Source organism: Drosophila willistoni, assembly GCF_018902025.1.
Source record: "Drosophila willistoni isolate 14030-0811.24 chromosome 2R unlocalized genomic scaffold, UCI_dwil_1.1 Seg167, whole genome shotgun sequence".
Taxonomy (NCBI): domain Eukaryota; kingdom Metazoa; phylum Arthropoda; class Insecta; order Diptera; family Drosophilidae; genus Drosophila; species Drosophila willistoni.
Window position 1 is genome coordinate 12,658,305 of NW_025814050.1, and position 21,863 is coordinate 12,680,167.

General features: G+C 35.3%; 1 protein-coding gene and 1 long non-coding RNA gene across 15 annotated transcripts; both read right to left on the reverse strand.

Annotated features, from left to right (window-relative positions):
- Positions 1-2,463: 2,463 nt before the first annotated feature.
- LOC6641948 (zinc finger protein 271) lies at positions 2,464-11,194 on the reverse strand. 7 transcript variants are annotated; one of them, XM_023175559.2, is made up of 6 exons: positions 10,468-11,194; positions 7,334-7,501; positions 6,800-6,970; positions 5,227-5,964; positions 4,114-4,326; positions 2,464-3,994 (listed from the first exon to the last, which is right to left on the reverse strand). In XM_023175559.2, exons 1-6 carry the CDS (start codon positions 11,036-11,038, stop codon positions 3,342-3,344), a joined length of 2,514 nt encoding a protein of 837 aa, XP_023031327.1. In that variant the 5' UTR covers positions 11,039-11,194; the 3' UTR covers positions 2,464-3,341. The 7 variants fall into 7 exon arrangements, with proteins under 7 accessions (XP_023031327.1, XP_023031324.1, XP_002064870.2 ...); XM_023175556.2 differs by having other exon boundaries at positions 9,943-11,194; XM_002064834.4 differs by having other exon boundaries at positions 6,800-6,967; positions 9,859-11,194.
- Positions 11,195-11,474: 280 nt separating this feature from the next.
- On the reverse strand, positions 11,475-21,443 carry LOC26529525. 8 transcript variants are annotated; one of them, XR_006954238.1, is made up of 4 exons: positions 21,421-21,436; positions 21,210-21,325; positions 14,793-14,881; positions 11,475-11,538 (listed from the first exon to the last, which is right to left on the reverse strand). It is a non-coding gene; the product is annotated as an uncharacterized LOC26529525 (long non-coding RNA). The 8 variants fall into 8 exon arrangements; XR_006954239.1 differs by lacking the exon at positions 21,210-21,325 and having other exon boundaries at positions 21,421-21,443; XR_002723990.2 differs by lacking the exons at positions 21,210-21,325; positions 21,421-21,436 and adding an exon at positions 17,278-17,452.
- Between the last annotated feature and the right edge of the window lie 420 nt (positions 21,444-21,863).

Consider the following 21,863-nt stretch of genomic DNA (forward strand, 5'->3'; position numbering starts at 1 on the left):
TATTTAAATTGGGCTGTCAAGCGTTTCAATTTTGTTTTTGTTTTTTTATATATGTATATATGTGTGGTATGTTTGTATATATATATATCTATTAGATTGCTGTGTGTTTTTAATTAGGAAACATTATTATTAATGCTATTCCGAGCTTATTGTTAATAAGTATGCATGATGTTTTCTTCTCTGCATGTTTCTATGTGTGTGTGTGTGTCTATGTGTTGGTGTTTAATTTTGCAACATACAAATAAACATTTCTACTTGTTGTTGTCTGTTTTTTCTGTTGAAATATTGCAACACAATTGAATTCCAATTGAAATTTTGTATTAAAAATTGCCATTCGCTTTTTACTACACATACATATCCTTTATATATTAGTTAATAATCGTACAATATGTATATATATATATATATATATATATTTATATGCGACTCCTATACACACACAAAATCACCAATTTAAAAAACACCAAAAAACTAACACGGCTAAACAACTACATAAATATATGTTTTAATATGTAGGTATGTATGTATGTGTGTGTCCTGTCTGCTTCTTCTATCGGGTTTTTTTATGTTTTTTTAACTAAGCTTATACGAGAATTACAAAAATTTATATTTCACGCTCACACTTCTGCTGGAGAATCTCAATAATGGAAACATAGTGTATTCTTTTTCGTTTGAAATGATATTTAACTTATTTGCGTCATATACAAATGTGTTTTGTTTATAATTTTTACATTTACATAATGTTCATCATGTGGGTTTAGTTTAAACAATTTGTTGGTATTCCCTCAATTAACTTTCTTTTTGTTTTGTTTTTTGTTTTTGTTTACAATTTTCAATTGTTTCCTGCATTTTTAATATAACACGAAATAACCTTCCCTTCGTCATTTACGGTTTGCTAACTTAAACAAAATGAAAATAAATCAAATATTCATATTCATATTGCAAAAAATTTATGCAGTATTTGTTTTTTAAAATTTGGAACTGAATATAAACCCAATTCAACATAACCTTGGATAAATAATAAATGTAAATGTGGTAATTTTTTTTTGCAATTTATTTGTGTACATGTACAACGAATTGTTGTTTTTTTTTTTGTTTTACTTGTTAAATTAAATTTGTGAAATTAAATATATATATATATGTAGATATATAAAATGTTTCATTTAAAAGGAAGCATAATGTGTGTGTGTGTTTGTATGTGAGTGTGTGTGTGTGTGTATATATTGGTGTTAAAACTCATGTTTAATTATATAATTTCGTGTGATCATCATTTTGCTGTTTTGTTTTTATCATTTTGTAAAATTTAAAGCAGATATGTTGTTGCTTGTGGCGCTTTTTTTTTCTTCATTCATTATCTCGGTTTTTACTTTTCCATTCTCATTCATCAATCATGTTTTCAACATAAGCACAGTTAAATGTTTCGTTTTTTTTTTGTTTTGTTTAATTGTTTAGAGTTGTGCCTAGTTATTCATATATATATATACATATATCTAAATATATATATGGGTTTATTTGTTTTGTTAACTTTAATAGTGGGGTAATAACTTGTTGTTATAATTCTTTTCATCAGTTAGTTTTCATACATCTAAATATATTTATATATATGTATATGCATATATATATCCATTATCGTAATTGTAATCATAATGATAGTGTGCTGCTCATCATTCAGCCAAACATGCTTTTTTTTAATCATTATCCATCTACGTCTTCGTCTCATTGTTTTTTTACTTTTCTTTTTTCTTTTTTTGTTTTTAGTAGTTCAACTAACATTAAATATAATAATAATTATTTTTCCTCTTTTTTTTGTTTTTAATTCTCCTTGCTTATTTTCATTCTGTTCGTTAGTTATTTAAATCATTATCATTTTCGACTTAAGCTTACGTTTTTTTTTCGTTTTGTTTTTAATATTTATATATATATAATTATGTATGTATGCATGGAGGGGGGGTTAGACTAATGATCTAATACGCCTTGAATCGTTTGAATAGATTTGTTACATTCTCTATAAAGTAGGGAGGGGGAATATCCTCAATATTTTTTTAACTGGGCTATATGCTTTACCGATCCTATGCATGTACGTGTTTATGCGTTTATGATTTGCCTTATAAAATGCATAAAAATAATACAATTAGCATGTTCTTCTTGTTGTAGTTGTTGATTTTGAAAATTGATGTCATTTCTTTTTCGAAATTTTGTTTGTTTTCTTCGTGTGTTATATACAAACTATATAAAGTATATAATATATTTTTGTTTTATATATATATAGTACGATGATAGGTCTATTATATTATATATATGAATGAGAAGGATGAAAGTATGTGGTCTGCATCTATAAGCTAAAACTTAAAGGGACATCATAAAAATACATGATAAGCTTTCGCTGCTGCTGGTTACAAAGTTAAGCCATATACAATATGTATTTATGCTATATACACACATATATATATATGCCTTTTTGATGAGTATACATATATATGTATGTATAGATCTATTTATATGTATATATAGGGAGGAAGTCTGGGAGTGATTTTAGCACAGCTAAATTTTTTGTCCACAAACCCGTCTCAGATACATTTCAGAAATGTAAAAAAGACGTTTTTAAAACAAATTAGACGCTATGCGCCTAAAAGATTGCATAGATACACATAGAGAAAGAGAACGATAGATAATAGGAGATACACAGTGAGAAAAAAAAGTGAAAAGACAGGGAAGAAAAAACGGGAAAATGAGATGGTTCGTTATTTTTTGTTTTTTTTGTTTTTTCATATCTTGTATTGCACTTTGAAGTTTTTTTTTTTGCAGAGAATAAAGTTTAAGGAAGAAAGAAATGCAATATTCATTTCTGATTCCAAATCTCGATCTTATATCCGAATATCAAGTAGTTCTCATCAATATATATCGTTGAAGAGAGATTAATGTACTTGCTGATTGATTGGGATTGATGATTTGAGATTTTGTTTTTGTTTATCGCACATATGTAGATCAAAATATATATCTTCTTATATCCCAATCCCTGATACATTTAGTTAGATACTTATTTCTTTACGGCTTAGATACAGCGTAACCAGCGCGCTGTTAAAAAACTACTTTTTATACTATAAACTAGCTGCTTATGCGTGGATAGACGACGTTGCTTCAGTTGGCCTAGCTGCTGCTGCATCATCATTATGCCACCAACAATCATTGGGATCCCTATCGTTGTCCTCTCTCTGTTCGCTGTCCGCTCTTCACCAAGCTGTTGCCACTGTCGATGAGGAGGTCGGTGTGGTGGTGTTGGAGTTGTTGTTGTTATTGTTGTTGTTGTTGTTGGTTGCAAAGCCCTGCAATAGAGGCGACTGTTAGTAAACCACCGGATGTTGTTCCACATTGGCCGGCAAATGTTGCAATTGCATAGCTGCACGTGCCAAAGCACTGGGATCACTGATCAAGGCAATCGGCACTGGTGGAGGTTGTTGTTGTTGCGGCGGCGGCTGAGACTGGGGATGTGGCTGTTGTTGCTGATGATGGTGTTGTTGCTGCTGCTGCTGTTGCTGCTGTTGTTGTTGCTGCTGCTGCTGCTGTTGTTGCTGCTGATGCTGTTGCTGCTGACGATGTTGTTCCTGTTGATGATGCTGCGCTGCCTGTTGAATGGATAGTTGCAATAGCTGTTGTTGCTGCTGCAATTGCTGTTGTTGCTGCTGATGGGCAGCCACTTGTTGCTGATGATGGGCTGCCACCTGTTGCTGGTGATGGGCAGCCGCTGCCTGATGTTGCTGCTGTGCGGCAGCGGCAGCTGCAGCAGCTGCTTGTTGCTGGACGGCAGCCGCGGCTGCTGCTTGCTGCTTCTGTGATTGCGATTGCTGTTGAGCCGCCGCTGCAGCATTATGAGAAATCAGAGTTGATGTCACCAGCGGCACCAGACCCGGCGTCAGTTGGGCTCCACCGGCACCGGCTGCTCCTCCCGATGTTATCTGTTGTATGGTGTGCATCGTTGTCGCCGAATGGTGGGGAACTGCAATTAGAAATAGCATGGACACATTAGAAGTTGTCAAAACAATCGCAACACATTACGCCCCGGGAGCGCTGTCTGTTATGTGCATTCTCTCAAAAATCGAGTGTTTGCCGACTCACTTATAATCGGTTTCACTTCCTGCTTGACTTGTGTCAGCACACCGGCTGGTATTTGCGGATGCGGATGCACTGGTGGTGGCGGCATCATGGCATCCGGATGGTTCATCTTCATGTGGCGCTTCAAATTGCCGCGCTCAACGAACGCCTTGCTGCACAGTGTGCACGCATGCGGTTTCTCGCCCGAATGGGATCGCATATGCGAGACCAAGTGACCTGTGAAATGGACAATGAAATTAGTCTTTTGATTTTTTCATACCAAAAGCAATCAACAATTGAAAAATGTGTGTTAAAAGAAACTAAAAGAATCAATATGCATCTTTTTTTATACTTAGTTCTTCTCAATATTGGTAAAAGCAGTTAATTTAAAACTTTCTTCGTCGGTTCGCAAGATAAATTCAATAATTGAATAAACAAATAGCATAGCGTAAAACATTTACTGATAAATACTTGGTTACAAAAGGAAAAACAAGAATGTTGGAAAAACTGAGATTTATTCTCTAACAACAAAGTAACCTTTTGGTTTGATATCGTTCTCGTAAAGACGATTCAATCTTTAAGAAAATGCTTTATGTCTTCAGGTTGATGTTTTTCAACCATCTCCAGGTTGTCAGGGTATCATCTATACAGTTAGTAGAACAGTCTTTGCCTTCCTAGGAGCACAATCTACAGACAAGATGCCTTTGCTTTGACTGGTTATAGTCGCTGGATTCTTGTTTCCTTGGCGAACATGCGAAGGTCGATCTTTTAAGATACCTACTAATGTCACAGGCAACCCGCGCACCTTTAATCGACAGTTTCTTAATATAAGATCATTTATCTTAACTGAAGCGTTTAGGCCAAGGCCAAGTATTTATCAAAATGCACTCGTAGTTTAACTATATCAAGGATTGAAATTGAATATTGAGGTTTCGGTTTCTCAATATGAAACGATTTCAGACGTTTACAGTTTTAGCCTCCATCCTTGATATATATAATTTTTATAAGGACGAATGAAAAGATTGTAATTGTAGGTTGTGCAATGTGCTATCATGGTTTTGAGGATACTCTGCATTTGAATTTTGTTCTTTTAATAACTTAGAACAACAACTCAGTATTAGACAGAGGTACACTTACCTTTGCATATAAAGTTTTTGGGGCACTTTTCGCATGAGAACGGACGTTCCATTTCCTGGCCCTTGGTATGGCTACGCTGATGGAACAATAGATTGCCCTTGAGTGGAAACGATTTGCCGCATGTTTCGCATGTGAAAGGACGATCGCCTGTATGGCAACGTGACATATGATTGATCAGATGCTCCTTGCGAGTAAATGGCTTATTGCAGACATTGCAACAATGCGGATTATCGCTAGAGTGTTGACGCATATGATTATTGAGATGCTCCTTTCTTGTGAATGTCTTCTGGCAATATTCGCACTTGTGCGGCGAATCTCCCGTATGCAAACGCACATGATTTGTCAAATGCTCCTTGCGTGTGAATGTCTTCTTGCAGTAGGAGCAACGATGCGGTGAGTCGCCAGTATGCTGGCGCACATGATTCGTCAGATGCTCCTTGCGTGTGAACGTCTTGGTGCAATAGGTGCACTTGTGCGGCGATTCGCCTGTATGTTGCCGTACATGATTAACCATGTGATCTTTGCGCGTGAACGCTTTTGTGCAGTACGTGCACTTGAACGGTGTCTCACCCGTGTGCTGACGAATGTGATTGACCAGATGCTCCTTGCGTGTGAAGGTCTTCATGCAGTAGGAGCAGCGATGGGGCGATTCACCCGTGTGCTGACGCACGTGATTTAACAGATGTTCCTTGCGCGTAAACGTCTTGGAGCAGAAATCGCAACGATGCGGCGTCTCGCCTGCTTGCATGGCAATGAGAAATGACAAAATAATAAATATTTTAGAGATTAGTAATCATCGTCACTGATAAGGTTATTTTTATTTTGTTTGGAATGTTTTTTTTTTTTTATTTATGGCGTAAAGAAACATATAAATTATTAACAAAAATCGAATTAAGGAAGGTGAGCTACATGTAAAATTTGGATTATTCCCATTTAAAAAATAGTTAAATTCTTGAGAAGTTTAAAACAGAATTTTATCCATTTCTTAGATCTTTTTTTCTGAAGCAAAAACTTTCTTCTACTACTTTTTAAAACATTTTTAAAAAATTAATATATTTGTTTAAATATTCTTTAATAATTATGATACATAAGGACACTAAAAAAATGTTGGATTTTGATGTTTAGAACCTCAGATCGAGTGTTAGGTAGATCTACATGGACAAATGGTTTTATTTTTTATTATAGATATCAGAAAAGAAAAAATTAATATTATTTTAAGGTTTAAATAAACTGAATTTCAATTATGGAAAGCATTCTTTCATTGTATATATTATTTTTCTTTTAAGTTTAAGCATTTACATGTATCTCCCCCCTTAAATGAAATTTAGATTTTTGTCTAATTGTTTTTTTTTTTTTAAGCTCATTCAACGAGATTCAACTTGGTTTTTGAACATTTTTAAGTTAACTAAATTTGATTTCTACTTTGATTACTGATTCGGAAGAGGATCTCATGAATAATGAAATAATTTCTTAACGCCTCTTTAATAGTTGTTGTTTTTTATCTATAAGTTAGTGTTTTTGCTTTTATTTTTTGTATTTTTTTTTTGTGAACGGAACGAAAGAGGGATCTCACCCGTGTGCTGGTGTATGTGATTGGTCAGATGCTCCTTGCGTGTGAACGTCTTACTGCAGTAGGTGCAGCGATGCGGTGATTCACCCGTATGCTGGCGCACGTGATTTAATAAATGCTCCTTGCGCGTAAACGTCTTGGAGCAGAAATCGCACCGGTGCGGCGTCTCGCCTGCTTGCATTGCAAAGAGAAGAGATTTGGAAAACGGAAAGAGTTTTTAATAAGCATTTGCTTAAACGTTTTTTGTTTTTTTTTTTTTTTTTGTTTGTTTGTTTTTAAGGTGTCTTCATTTATTCAAAATTCAATTCAGTTGAATCTCCTGGCTGAGCTTTTGTTTTTATTTTTTCTTTTTGATCCACTTGCCCCCAACAACAAAAGGAAACCCTAAATACGTTATTCGTCTGGCTGTTCGCTAATCTCGATCATTAGGGCTAATTTTTTTTTTGGCAAGGATCAAAAGGGATCTCAATTTTTGGTTTGTTTCTTTCTTTTTTTTTTTTTTTAGTTTTCGTTTCGATTCTAGTTTTATCTCTTTACCTGTATGCCAGAGTATGTGATTGGTAAAGTGTTCCTTGCGGCTAAAGCTCTTGCCGCAAATTTCACAGCGAAACGGTGTCTCGTTTGTATGGGAGCGCATATGATTAGCTAGATGCTCCTTGCGTGTATATTTCTTGCCACAGACATCACACTGATGCGGCGTTTGACCTGGATTTATATATTTTTTTTTTAGGGGGTTAGCGGAATAGAAGAAAAAACGAAATAGCGTATAGGGCAATGGGTTTTAGCATATTGGAGAAAAAATTCAAGTGTTTAATTATTTAGGCGCGCAAGCATTTCTATAAAAACAAGAATAATTTACAATTTACTAAAGAGAAAAAAACAAAACAAATACAAATACAAATGATAAAAAAAAAAGAAATTAAAGAAAATAGTTTTTTTTCCCCCCGTTTTATATGTGTGGTGGTGTGAAAACTGGGCCGTGGCTTACGTTAAATTTCGAACGAAGCGAACGGAGGCTGGCTTGGGCATATGGACGTGGGCGTGGTGGTCTGGTGAAGCAATAGTATGATGGTGTTGGATGTGGGATGTGTGTGTGGGTATAATGCGTGTGTGTGTGTGTGTGTGTTTGTAAGTGTGCGTGTGTGTGTGCCTGTTAACTCTGTGTTTTTACTCTATATGCTGATCTACAGGATGCAGTTTGTTGTATCTCTTGTTCTTATTTTGATGTAGAACGTGAAGTTCTTCTATTTCTGGTTTTCCAGACGCCACAAATACTAGACTGGACTTCTTTAAGATGTAAGTTCACCGACAGCGTGCGTGTGTTTTTTTGTGTGTGTGTGTGTGTGTGTGTCTCCAGCTTTGGATTATGTCGCAATTTTGGGTTAACAACAACACAGACGTTGGCAAATCGACAAGCAGCAACAACAAACTTCTTTTTTTTTCTCTTGTTTTTTTTTTTTTTTGGGACAAAGAGTTTTTAAAGTAAAGTTAGAGTATACTACATATGGAGCACCCTGTATTCACAGCAATTAGAGAGGTAGTAGTTAAGAGCGTAGAGACAAAAGTTTACACAGACAATACACATACATATATGAAAAGTAAGTAAATATATACATATATATTGCACAAATAAGGATGTGATGATATATGGAAATGATCGTAATTTGTTTTATAGGATTCACTAGGAAATAGTGTGAATGGATTGGATGAATGAATGATTGGATGGATGCATGATGATTATAATGATGATGATTGGTGATGATGATCTCTGGAAAGGATGTGTGATGTGATGATTATGTCTGAGGGAGGAAAATGAGCGGTATATGAGCGAGTGAGCGTGTTTCTTATTATGTTTGGTTTGGTTTTCTGGTAAATTTTTTTTTTTTTGTGAACAAAAGGATATAAAAGCACGAACGTTTTTTTTTTGCCAACTTTTCAGCTTTCTTTTGAAAATTGAATAAGATTTTTAATTGATTTGATTTGATTTGAATTTTGCATTAAATATTGAGTATTAAGAATCTATTTTCCTTTTTTTTTTCTTGGAAAATAAATAACATTTTTAATTTTCGTGAATTAAATATTGTTAAAGTTTAATATGATATTTATCAATATCTAAAGATCTATTGCAAAATTGTATTGACTCTAGAAACGATTATTTATTGAAATTTATATATTTTGCAGTTTTTAGGAGATACATTTTTTTCACAAATTGTTGAGCTCTTTTGAAATTTTGATAAATTTTGAAATGTAAAGATTATATTTAATAATCATGTGAACAACAATTTTGCGTCTGAAACAGTTTTTTTAGGGATAATTTTTGAATAGTTCGAATGAGCAGGCTCAAAGTCATTTTTTATGACATTTTTTTAGTTAGTTAGTTTAGTTAGTTAGTTAGTTTAGTTTTTTTAGTTACTAAAATTAAAATATATAATCTGGATTTTCAGTCTTAAATTGAGTTCAAAAATTATAAAATGTTATCTGAACGGTTTTTTAAGCAAGATCTAACGATTATTTAAACTGCATTTCATTAAAATTTTAGTAATTATTATGTGGGAGAAAAAAAAACGTTCGTTTGTTTCAAGCATTAGTTTTGGAATTGAGTACACAAAAGGTTGGAGGAGAGACTAAGGATGTGAGAAGGAACATAAGCACAAGCAATGAGAAAGCGACAGAAACAGATAGTGATTGGGATATATTATATATATATATAGGAGAATACGTGGTGGAGTGGACGCACGATGAGTTTTGGTTTTATTGTTTGCGGTGCTTGATGTAAAAAAATTGATTGATTTTTAGGTTGATTGGTTTTTTTTTGGTGTGATGTAGTAGTAATGATGGGGGTTTGATACTAGTAGTTGTAGTTGCTTTCGTTTCTATATATATATACATATATATATAAGATGTTGTTTCTTTCTCTTTTTTTTTTTTTTTTGGTTTTCTATGATCTGATTTCTATTGAGATTGGATTGGTTTGGATTCTGTGTTTTTGAATTTATTCTTTTTATAATTTGGCGCTCGCCGCTCGCCGCATTTTGTCCGCCCCCAGACCAAATCACACTCACCAGTGTGCCACATGTAGTGGTTAACATAGTGTTCCTTGCGCGTAAAGGACTTCTTACAAATATCGCAACGATGTGGCGTCTCACCCGTGTGTTTGCGCACATGGTTAACCATATGCTCCTTGCGCGTAAACGTCTTTGCGCAGTACTGGCAACGGAAGGGCGTTTCGCCCGTGTGCGAACGAAAATGATTGTCCAGATGCTCTTTGCGGGCAAATGTCTTTTGGCAAATGGTGCAGGCGAATGGTTTGTCCGTTGAATGACGCTTCATATGCCGCTCCAGGCTGGTGTTATTAGCGAAGACATTGAAGCAAACGATGCAGGTGAACATCGGTCCGCCAATATGGATTTTACCATGTCGTGTCAGATCCTGCGATGTGGTAAAACCCTGACCGCATACCTGACACATAAACGGTTTCCGTTCGCTATGATAGCGACGATGGACAATTAGCTGATACCGAAACTGGAACATCTTGCCACATATATCGCAGACATGCGTCCCCGTAGCAATTGGGGTGCCATCAGGGGCTAAGGCCACCTGGGTTTGACCGTTGCCACCAGCGTCCACGTTGCCATGTAGGCCGCCCTCCATTTTAGGCATAAGCAACTCACCCGTTGTGCTCGATGTGGTACCCGCGCCGGCGGCACCACTAGCGCCGCCACTGCTTCCGGTGGATGAGCTTGTTGTGGTTGTAACTACTCCCGGTATTCCACCACCGCCCACACTACTCGTTGTGGGTACTCCACCAGCTGCTGATGCGGCAGCTGCTGCCGCTGCTGCTGCATTCGCAGATGCCATTACAGCGGCCACGGCTGCATTATTTGTTGTGGCTGCTGCCGCCGCTGCGGCTGCCGCAGCACTGGAGGCATGCGTTTGTGGCGGCAACGGTGGAGGCGGTGGCAATTGTCCACCATGAGCCGCTGCCACCAATTGATGATTGACAACATCTCCATGTATTTTGCCAAAGACTTCATGATATGTAAACAATTGTGAAATATCCTCAATGTTCACTTTATACAATTCCATGCCATGCGGCGGTTTGCCATCTTCTTTAATCTCGGATTTGGCCAAGGATGAGGATGGCGGTGGTGGACCACCGCCTAAGGTAATGGTGGTGCCTCCAGTGGTAACCACCGGTGCAATTACCGATGGTACCGAACTGGCAGCGCTTACGTGCTGCATTTTCTAAGCTAACTCAATCTTTTTGAGTTTTCTATATGTGGGTTGGTTTGGGTTTCAGGGGGGAAGGAAATCTGCCTGTTTCTCTCTCTCTCTCTCGTTTAGATCCTTGTTCTAAAAATTGCGTGGCACTTTGTTGCTGCAGGTGTGTTGTTGTTGATGATGAATGCTGCTGCTGTTGTTGTTGTAGGGCGCCTACATATTGCTGCTTTGTTGTTGTTGTTGTTGCTGCTGCTGTCGACTGCCTTTGCTGATTGTGGCTACAACAAACAAAAAATGCAAGTGATAATAGTTTGAAGGTGTTTGAAGTCACTTTGTCATTTTGCAAGATGGTCAGAAATATGAAAAGTAGCAGGTGTTGATTTCAAGATGCAAGAATATTGAATAATGTATGTTTTTCATGTTTTTAGAGCATTTACCATATATTTATGTAGCTGCTGTTTACGTTTATCCTTCTCTTGAATATGTTGTTGTTGTCGTTGTGTTTTCCGCAGGTTGTTCACCTAGAAAATGTAAAAAATTCTATATTAGATATTTGCGATTCAACTATGATTTAAAATATAATGTTTTAAGTTCTAAAATATACTCATCACTTATTGTTATTTATTTATAATAAACTAAAGTACCTTAAGGAATACCCGGCTGCAATTGTTTACTTAAATCTATTGATTAAAACTTAGGAATTTTTTAAAGATATTTAAGTTTATGCTAACATAGTATACGATTTAAAATATGTAAGTGCTCTCCAAAATATCGAACTAAAGATATTCAAGTTTATGCTAACATAGTATACGATTTAAAATATGTAAGTGCTCTCCAAAATATCGAACTATTTATATTATATTATATACAAATATTATTTAAAGCACTTAAGTAGACTTACAGTTTATTTTTTTTTCAAATATATGTTTTACATTTAATTGTTTTTTTCAAGACTTTAATTAAAAGCTGAATCTTTAAAATTAGACAATTGGAGATGTCTGTAATTTGTATTTATCGCTCAACTATAAAGTAAATAAAATTAAACCTCTTTAAAAGTATATAACAACTAAAAAAAAAAGCATTTCCGATCAAGTTCATATATGTATCATTGATTAGCATCAACTCGCAAGTTGATCTAGCCATATCTGTTCGTCTGTGTAAATACCTACATATGTATATCTCAAAAACTATAAGAACTATTGGAACGAAATTTAAAAAGTCGACTTGTGTACTTTGTGAGCTCATCAATTTAGCAGCCACGCCTCATTTCGCCCATGTAATTAAAACAAAAAGTAATTTGGCAATATACATACATATATAAGAAATTTCAATTTATTAACAATGATTATAACAAAACAATTTCTAGTTTTAAGGACTTATCTCTTTAAGTCTCCGACTATATTTGTTTAATGTTTTAAAATCATAGTTTTGTGACGACAATACTGCAGTTTAGTACAAAATTAGAAGAGATGACAAATGCTTAAATGAAATATTGTGAAGCTGAAGGAGGAGTTTGAGGTGTAACAACCCTTTACATGAAAATACATACATGCGTTGTGTATATAGATTTATATATTTGCATATATTTATGTAATTATGCAAGTACAGTTGGCCAAAAACACTGTCACACACACACACACACAATCATATATATGTATATTCACATTAAAACAAAGTAAATATGTTGGCCAGTTTATCGATTTTGCATTAAAAGTTCTATAAATTGCCCATTAGTAAAAACCACAAGCAGCAGAGCTGGGCCCCATATAGAGAGTAGACCATACCTCAAACCCCAAAGACACAGAACAAATGGAAATAACTTTATATAAATTGTAAAAGGCAAAATGAGAGAGAGAGAGAGACGACACACAGAGGGCGGGCGACAGAGAGATACAGCAGCGTGAGAGAAGAAGAGCAAAGGGAAAAGAGACAAGAAAAGGGAGTGGAGCTAGAATCGAGCCGAGGAGCCTCGCCTTGGTTTTCTAGTTTCATTTTTGTTTTTTTTTTTCCTTTTTTTTTTTTTAATATAAGAGAGAAGGGGAGCGGCAACTGCGGGCAGGATTCAGGATTTAGATATCCAATCACAGAGTATGCAAGCAGCAATTTGATAGAAATGTTCAGAGAGCCAAAAAGGGAGAGAACAAATGAGAGAAGCAGGGTAAGAAGGTGGGTGGTGATGGTGCGGGGGTGGTGCGATGGTGCTGATGTAAATATCAAGAAGTACAAATCGATTAAAGACAATGCTGCAGATTGTATGTGTGTGTGTGCGGCAGGGTGGAAGGCAGGTTATGGGTTGAGGATTAGCAAAAGTAAACGCGCATGAGCGGGGAGTGCGGCTGAGGCTGGCTGCTGCTGCCACTGTCTCTGCTAATGTTTGCGTAGGACCCCCCTCTTCTTCCTACCAGCCGACTATGTCCTGGCCCTTGCTAAGCGTTTTACAGTTACAGCTTTACACAACGCTAAGCAGCCAGCCAGGATGGGGAGACGATACGAATTGGAGAAGGTGACGAAGGGGAATTGAATGAATTTACTTCTCTTGACTCTCGCTCCTCTCATCAACACTAATGCTGCTGCTTCTCTCTTTTCTTTTTTTGGTGTTTGATTGTTTTTTGCTGGCAAATAATTCAGAGATACCAAGAGAGAGAGAGAGAGAAAAGAGGCACACTCACACACACGCAGAGGGAGAGCTCGCGCGGTGGAGACACAAAAAAAAAGGGCGCCACTTTTTATATGGTGAGGTAGGAATATACTTGTATGTCCGTTGGCAACTCCATTTCCCCTCTCTACATTCCCCCACCCCCCACTCGTAGTGTTAGCCCGGGCAAAGCCGTTTTCTCTTCATCCTCCACCTCATATTCCTCTTCTTCTCCTTATTCTTGGGCGGGAGCGCACAAATGTGGCAAAACTATTTGTGTGATAAAAGCTAAGCCTAAAAAACATCGACCATAGAAATGTGGGCTTAAGAAGAGGAAGAAAAGCGTATTATGACCAAATCAAGTAACTGTAAGACAAGTTTGTATTCAGAGGGAGGGGAAAGGCCGGTTTAAAACTGGTGCGTAATGCACCTTAAAATTAACGAGTAAAAATAAACACGAAAATAACTAGTAAGGTTGGTAATAAATTAACTAAAGTTGGTAAAGACTGTTTACAGCAACTTCACAAATAATTTTACGAAAATAATTTAAAACGCCCTTAATAAGTTTTCTAGTAAAATTCCTAAAATCGGTTATCCCATAAATTTAATTATAATAATTATCTGTTATCCTATAATATACAAATTCTTATGTTTATTTCGATTTTCTAAATTAAGTTGGATCCCAAGTGATCCCCAAAAATTAATCATTATCTGTGACACGTCAACAAATTTAAAAAAAAAATTAAATAGTCATGGCGAATTTATTTATATTTTTTTTTTTTTTTTTAATTTTTATTATTTTATTATCTTATATTATATTATTATAATATAAGTATTTTATATATCTAAATATTTTTAGTTCTTACCAATTGTTAAATTATCTGAATATCAATATGGTTAAAATGATTTTTTAACTATCTAACAATCACCTATTAATCGTTTAAGTTAATAAAAAAATTTCTAAACAATATTACTACCATAAAATAGGATTCGATTACTGTAGATTTACTTTTTTTTGACGATAGTGTCTAATTAAAAACAAATGTTCTAGATCAAATTAAAATTATTTTTATCTAATTTATTAGATTATTCTAATATTACAATCAAACTTAATTTATTACATATAGACAATTAACTCACCTCATGTAATTGAACTTCGTTTTGTTAATCCTTGCATTTTTGCTTGTTTGTTTTGCCATGCTCTCCAGGAGCTGATTAAATATTTATTTCTGTAATGTAAAAGAAAACAGAAAAAGGAATGAAATAATAATAAAAAATCCCAGAAAAAAAAGCAACAAGTTTGTGTTCTTTTTATTTCTTGTTGTTGTTTCTGATGTGTTGATGTTTACGCGAAAAAAAAGAAAATATCAAACACAATCCGCGCGCGGTACAGTTTTACCCCCGCAAACACAAGAAGAGACAAAGAAGACAGAAGGAGGCAGCCAGCAGCAGCAAAAAGGTGGAGGCACAGGGAAAAAATAAAAAATCAAGCGAAAACGTTTTTCTTTTTCACCTTTTTGTTGCTTTTTTGTAATGCAAAACGGCATATTAGACATATTGCCAATTGGGAAGAATGGGGAAAACGAAGAATGAATAGAGAGAAGAAAAATAAATTCCGAAATGTTACAATTCGATCAAATTAATTGTATCTATATCTCTATGTAAAAAACTAATGTGCATCTGCTAGATTCTAGAATGGGGGGCTGGCTGGTTCGTTTACTTACTCTCCGCCTGCCTCTCTCGTTCGCTCTCTCTCACACACTGGCTCACTCTCTCGTTCAAAAATTTGTATCTTTTTTTTGCCTTCCCTTTTGCGCTTCTTGTGCACTTTTCTATATGCTTTATTTTGTTGTTCTCTTCTCCGCATCGTCTCTTGCTGGCTCTCTCTCTCTCTCTCTCCACACTCATCTGCTATTCTCTCACATTATTCATTCCGCCTAAAGCGGAAAACCAATAAAAACGAATTGAATCGCAAAGCGTAAGTACAAAATAAAGCGAAACGAGTAAAGTAAGAAAAAATGAAAGCTGAGAGACGGATGAATAGAGCGAGAGAGCCGTCAAGTGAGAGAGTGGACGAGGGCGGGGGCGAGAGCGAGGCACAACGAGAGCAAGTCACCGTGCAAGAGAGACGAAAGAAGCAACGAAACGGCGGGTACAGGACAGTGTTGCTATAATTATTTGAGCAAAAAACGCTAGATTAGCAAATTTACTTAAAAAACACTAGATTTGTTAAAAATTATTTTAGCCAAAGACTATATTCTATGTTGTGAGCTTTATCTTTGGGGTAGATATAAATATGTATGTACCGTTCATACAATGAACATGCTTTTTATTTGCAGCATTTGCCCCCTTACTATTTGTTTACATGTTTTAGCCTTAGACTTTATAATCACTTTCAACAATTATTTTTCGCAATTTAATATCAAAACACTACAAAGCAAGAATTGTAAGAATTCATATTAATAAAAGCTTAAAAATTTAAAATATAATTTGATGCATAAAATAGTAGAAAAACCCCTATTCAACGTTAATAAAGCTAAATTCGCCGTTTCCCCAAATCTGGTGGGAAAAACTCTAAAACGGCAACACTGGTACAGGCGGCGCGTCGCATACAAGTTTTTTTCAATTCTTTTTTTTTTTGCTTTTATTTCTTTTTGGCTCAGAATTCTATGTGTGGTGTGTGTGCCCCCGAGATCTCGAAACTCGAGTTATAGTTATAATTATGGCGCTGCTTTTGGCTCTTGGCTTTTCCTTTATTTTTAATTTTTGTTTTAGCAGCAAAAAGAGAGACCCGCAGACAAACGGACAAGGAGAAAAAGGAGAGAATGAGTGTCAAGAGACACAACACACACACATACACACACTGAAATTTTCATTACAGACAATTAGTGTGCATTTCATAATTGTTTAACAAAATAAAACAGACATTGTATCCCCCACACCCCTCTCTAAAATACACACACATAAACATGTGTGTGTAATACATATACATCTAAGCAAATCAGAAAGGAAAAATTATTCATATCCAATTGTGTAAATAAAAATGCTTTGTATGAATTCTTATTGGCAGCTTTTCGTGCAGTCATATCTGGCCTAGCATATGGTAGCCAAAATTAACAAATTGTCCATATAAAAAGCCATATTTTGGTATCCATTGTGAAGCAGAGTTGGAGCGGCTATTAATGCATTCTGTTGGTTTTTTCATTTTTATTTAATTCTCATAAAAATTCAAATGCAACCCTGCGCCGCCAATAAGAATTGACAACGATGATGACGTTAATGGGAACTCTGCCTATGTATGTATTCACACGAACTCACACGAACACACTCACGCACACACATTTTATAGGCGGGCTCACTCACTCACACATATCAAAAGTCGACCGCAAAGTCATTTGATTAATATTACTTTTTCATCTTTCTCTCTCGCTCTTTTGCATTTTAGAATTTCACACTTATTCACTTGCAAGATTTCTTTCAATTATTATTTCTTTTTTGTTTCATTCTTCCGTTTCTGTTTTTACATGCTGCAGTTTTTATGATTTACTCTTCCGTTTTTTCATTTCGTGAATGACTTTTTTTCGCTAAAATATTGTTCTTATGACGCCAGTATATGAAAAATTACTTGATTGTGGTGGTTGAGCGCACACACACATACGCTCTCTCTCTCTCTCGTTTTGTTCCACTGTATGAGTGTGCGTGTGTTTGTGCAACAGTAGTGGAAAAATCAGAATTCGAAAAACGCCGCGCGGGTGAGCGGAGGTAGTGGTACAATTGAAAACAAAAACAACACTGACAAAAAAAACGCGACAAGAACGCACATGTTTGAGTTCGATTGAAATATTCGAGTTCGACCCACATGTTCGAGTTCATTGGATGCAAACACTTTGCTTCATACCAATGAGAGGAGCATCGAACATTATCAACCCAACTCAAACTCGAAAATAGTGGGGAACCGGTGAAATACCAGTATTTAAACAGAGCCTCAATTAAAGGGTTGGAAAACGCCGGAAGTCGGTCATCACTAACTTTTAAAATCAGAGAATAGAGTCAACGGAAAAAGTAGACGTTTTGTATGCATGTCGGTTGCACGCTGTTTCTACAGCAAATCATAAAAATCTTACATAAAATATGGCAACAAGTTAAGTTTTAATGCCTTATATATGGGGATCCTGCCTTCTCTTAGCAAAGTAAAATAGGCAAAAAAAAAATATATATGTATATATCAAATCCTTGCCATACACAGAGCAAAGAAAAAAAACAAAGCCAAAGGACAGCAAGAGAACTGTCCACTGAATGGATCACGGACCATGGCCAGGCTGCAGCAAGAGCAGAGCTGGCAAATCGACGCCAGACGGAGAAAGAATTAACGGCGATCCCTCTAGTTTTAAGGCCAAAATGCAAAGGCGGCGGAAACAACGTGCGGCCCTGCTGGCACAGGTAGCATACTTCATATATTGCTTTATTCATTATTTTTAATACATGTGTCCCGTCCAGCTACAACTACTTTTTATTTTGGAAGATTTAATATTCAATATTAATTGTAAGTCACAGAAAATTGTGTCGGTTACGCTGTTTCTACAGCAAATCATAAAAACTTACATAAAATATACCAACAAGTTAAGTTTTAATGCTTTATATGGCGGATAACAACTGAATCATTTTTTCCTTATTATTTAAAAACTTATTTTTCCCTAATTAAAAACATCTCATAACTTGTGCTGTTTAAATAGCATTATTTTGCTTATTAATTACAATCACAATTTTGCCTTTTAAAGCGATGCGCCTTATCAAATATTTGTAGTATTCTCGATCTGCTGATGATGGTCTTTTCTTTCTCCTTATTTTAAATCTATCATCTACCTACAACTGCAATACGAACTGACCAACTATACTAATTGGTCACTTTTTTTGACATCATAACTGAAGTCACTTGACCGTTGTTCTTATGTCTTCACTGGGATCATCTTAATTGGCTTTTTAATTAAAAGTTTCTTTTCCACTGGATTACAAAAGGAGCCTTACATTAGTGATTTGGGTTCCGATGGCAAAGCCCTTTCTTAATTTAGTAATTTCGCAGCAAGCTTTCACCATGGAAGGTCGCCTGACATGCCTCTTTAAACGCATCAATGTAAGTCTCCTTCCAATACCAATGAGTAGCTAGAAATTCCTTCAGGTCAATGGCGATCCTGCCTTCTCTTAGCAAATTCAAATAGGCAAAAAAAAATATATATATCAAATGCTTGCCATAAGCAGGGCAAAGAAAAAAAACAATGGCAAAGGACAGCAATAGGACAGTCCACTGGATGGATCATGGACTATGGTCAACCTGAAGCAAGAGCAGAGTTGGCAAATCGACGCAGGGCGGAGAAAGAATTAACGGCGATCCCTCTAGTTTTAAGGCCAAAGCGCCGAGGAGGCCACCTGGTCCGCTTCAGGAAACAACGTGCGGCTCTGCTGGTAGCATACTTGACATATTGCTTCATTCATTATTTTTAATACATGTGTCCCCTCCAGCTACAACTACTTTTTATTTTGGAAGATTTAATATTCAATATTAATTGTTACTCACAGAAAATTGTGTCGGTTGCACGCTGTTTCTACAGCAAAAAAATCTTAAAAATCATATATAAAATATGGCAACAAGTTAAGTTTTAATGCCTTATAAATGGCGATCCTGCCTTCACTTACAATTAGCAAAACAAATGAAACAAGCAAAAATAAATATATATATTTCAAATCCTTACCATACACAGGGCAAAGAAAAAATATAATATATGGTAAAAAATAAGTTTCCCTTTTTTTTGGCTTTGAAAATTGTTGCTCAACATAAAGTGGAGAAGATTAAAAAAACCATCCAAAAAAATGTAAGCATATAAAAAGGAAGAAATCGTCTGCGAAAAATTATTGTGTGCGGGTTTCAGCAGACCAAGAAGAACCGGCTTGGTGCTTGGACTGCTAGGACATTATGCAGCCATATGTGACATTTGTTGCTATTTCCGTATGTATGTGTATGTGTTTGCCCATTCCCGATAAACTGAGCGATAAAATTGCTGCACTAAATGCAGCTCGTAGTAAAGTGTTTCCGAATATATCTACGATGCCATCATATATTAACGCTATTCGGTATAGTTTAACCAGCTGCGACACTTTAAAGTATGACGTATCCTTAGCACAGGATATAACAACGGCAAAAGCGGCGCTGCATTGCGTGCCGGTTCCAGCGTTTCAAAACACACCGGATAGACCATCTATTTAAATGTGTGGTGCTTTTAAATTGGGTGCCAAACGCGTTCGAGTATCCGAGAAGGCATAGAAGTGGGAGCAAAAAACTTTTAAGGAGCCACCCACCAAAAAAAAAACATCGAAAATAAAACGGATCACACAAGACTGCCGTGCCATCTTTGAGATCTTTCGCAATGCGGCCAGTCGAATCATTTTAAGTACAATATCACCTGCGGCTTCTTTACTACAACTATAACAGTAAAAGAATAATTGTGTTGCGTATTTTAAAGTCTTATTCGTCTGAGATGATTTTTTAAAGTGACGTAAGGGTACAAATCTTTTAAAACGGATAAATCGGTATAATTGTTTTAAAACTGTGAAACCGGAATTAAAACGTTTTTTAAAACGTCTTGTTCGTCTGAAAAAATTTAAAGTGACGTAAGGTATAAATCTTTTGAAACGGTTAAATCGGAATTAATAATGTTTTAAAACGGTGAAACCGGTATCAAGGCTTTTTAAAAACCATGCGTATTTTAAAACGTCTTGTTCGTATAAACAAAATTTTTAAAGTGAATTAAGAAACAAATCATTTAAAACGGTGAAACCGGTATCAAGACTTTTTAAAAACCATACGTATTTTAAAACATTTAAAGTGACGTAAGGTATAAATCTTTTAAAACGGTGAATTCGGTATTAATGTTTTAAAACGGTGAAACCGGTATCAAGATTTATTAAAAACCATGCGTATTTTAAAACGTCTTGTTCGTATGAAAAAAACTTTTAAAGTGACTTAAGAAACCAATCATTTAAAACGGTGAAACCGGTATCAAGACTTTTTAAAAACCATGCGTATTTTAAAACGTCTTGTTCGTCTGATAATTTTTTTTAAAGTGACGTTCGCGTCAACATGTGAACCTAGTGATGAACGAGGCGAACTAAGTGTTGGTAAATTTATCAACGCTGTACACGTACTAAATTTATCAACACTGTACACCTACTAAATTTATCAACACTGCACACCTACTGAAAAACAGCTGTTTTTTCTAATTATTAATTAAACTAAAATTTTGTTTTATTATTACACTATTGGAAGTTTTCGGTGCTTTCAGTTTTAAACTTAGGTACCACAGGCTGTTCGTCTCGAGTAGCTTTAGTAAATATTTTGTATTTAAGTGTTTATGTCAATACTGGTTTGTTTACAACACCAATTGTGGGAGGGGTAGTTTTGTTTATAGTACATTTACTTTGAGTATTGTCTCATGTAGAAGAAACAATGTTATAATAAAAAACTATGCTTTTTCATTAAACTTTTTTATCATTAAAGATACCCACATATATTAACAATTTTCTTTTTGCAATCCTTTGGCGTTTTTTATTTCACACCTTTACGACTCGTCAGCACTGTACAGAGGTGTGTGGGGGTGAGAAAAAAAGGGCCAGCAGAATTCCTTGATGTAAATAAAGGCATTAAAATACACAATGCCAATGCTCAACTTGATTGAAATATGATGTTAAATTGATTATTTGTACACTTTGCACTCACATCGATTATCAACACATTTTTGTTTGTTAAATTCCGCATTTATTTTGTTTACCACACCAATATGCACAAATATGGGTTTGAAAACTAATAGGGGGCAGTGGAAAAAAACTAGTTCCATCAGTAAGGTGGTTAATTTAAAAAAATACAATTTAAACTTGTTATTCCTTGATTCATTTTATTTAGAATTTTTATCGTAAAATAAATTACAAAATAAAATAATTTTTGTTTTGTGGTTTGCATATATAACTTTTATGCTTATAGATCTAAATTTATTATTTTAATATTACTCACAAATCTTTTGTTGTTTTTTTTTTGGATTAGATATTGCGCTGTAATCGATTTTATGATTTTTACTTAACGTCTGGCCGCGCCCCTTTTTTAAATATTTACTTTTGTGCCTAAAAGGAAGCATTTGCTTATATTCTTATCAATAAAGCTAAAAT

Excerpts from the sequence above, each read along its gene's own strand:
- LOC6641948 (XM_023175562.2), bottom strand. The coding sequence starts at position 11,038 with ATGCAGCACGTAAGCGCTGCCAGTTCGGTACCATCGGTAATTGCACCG. Across the intron at positions 6,971-7,333 it reads TCACATACTCTGGCATACAG|CAGGCGAGACGCCGCACCGG; the intron begins GTAAAGAGATAA and ends TTGCAATGCAAG. Across the intron at positions 5,965-6,799 it reads TCACATACACCAGCACACGG|GCGAGACGCCGCATCGTTGC; the intron begins GTGAGATCCCTC and ends CCATGCAAGCAG.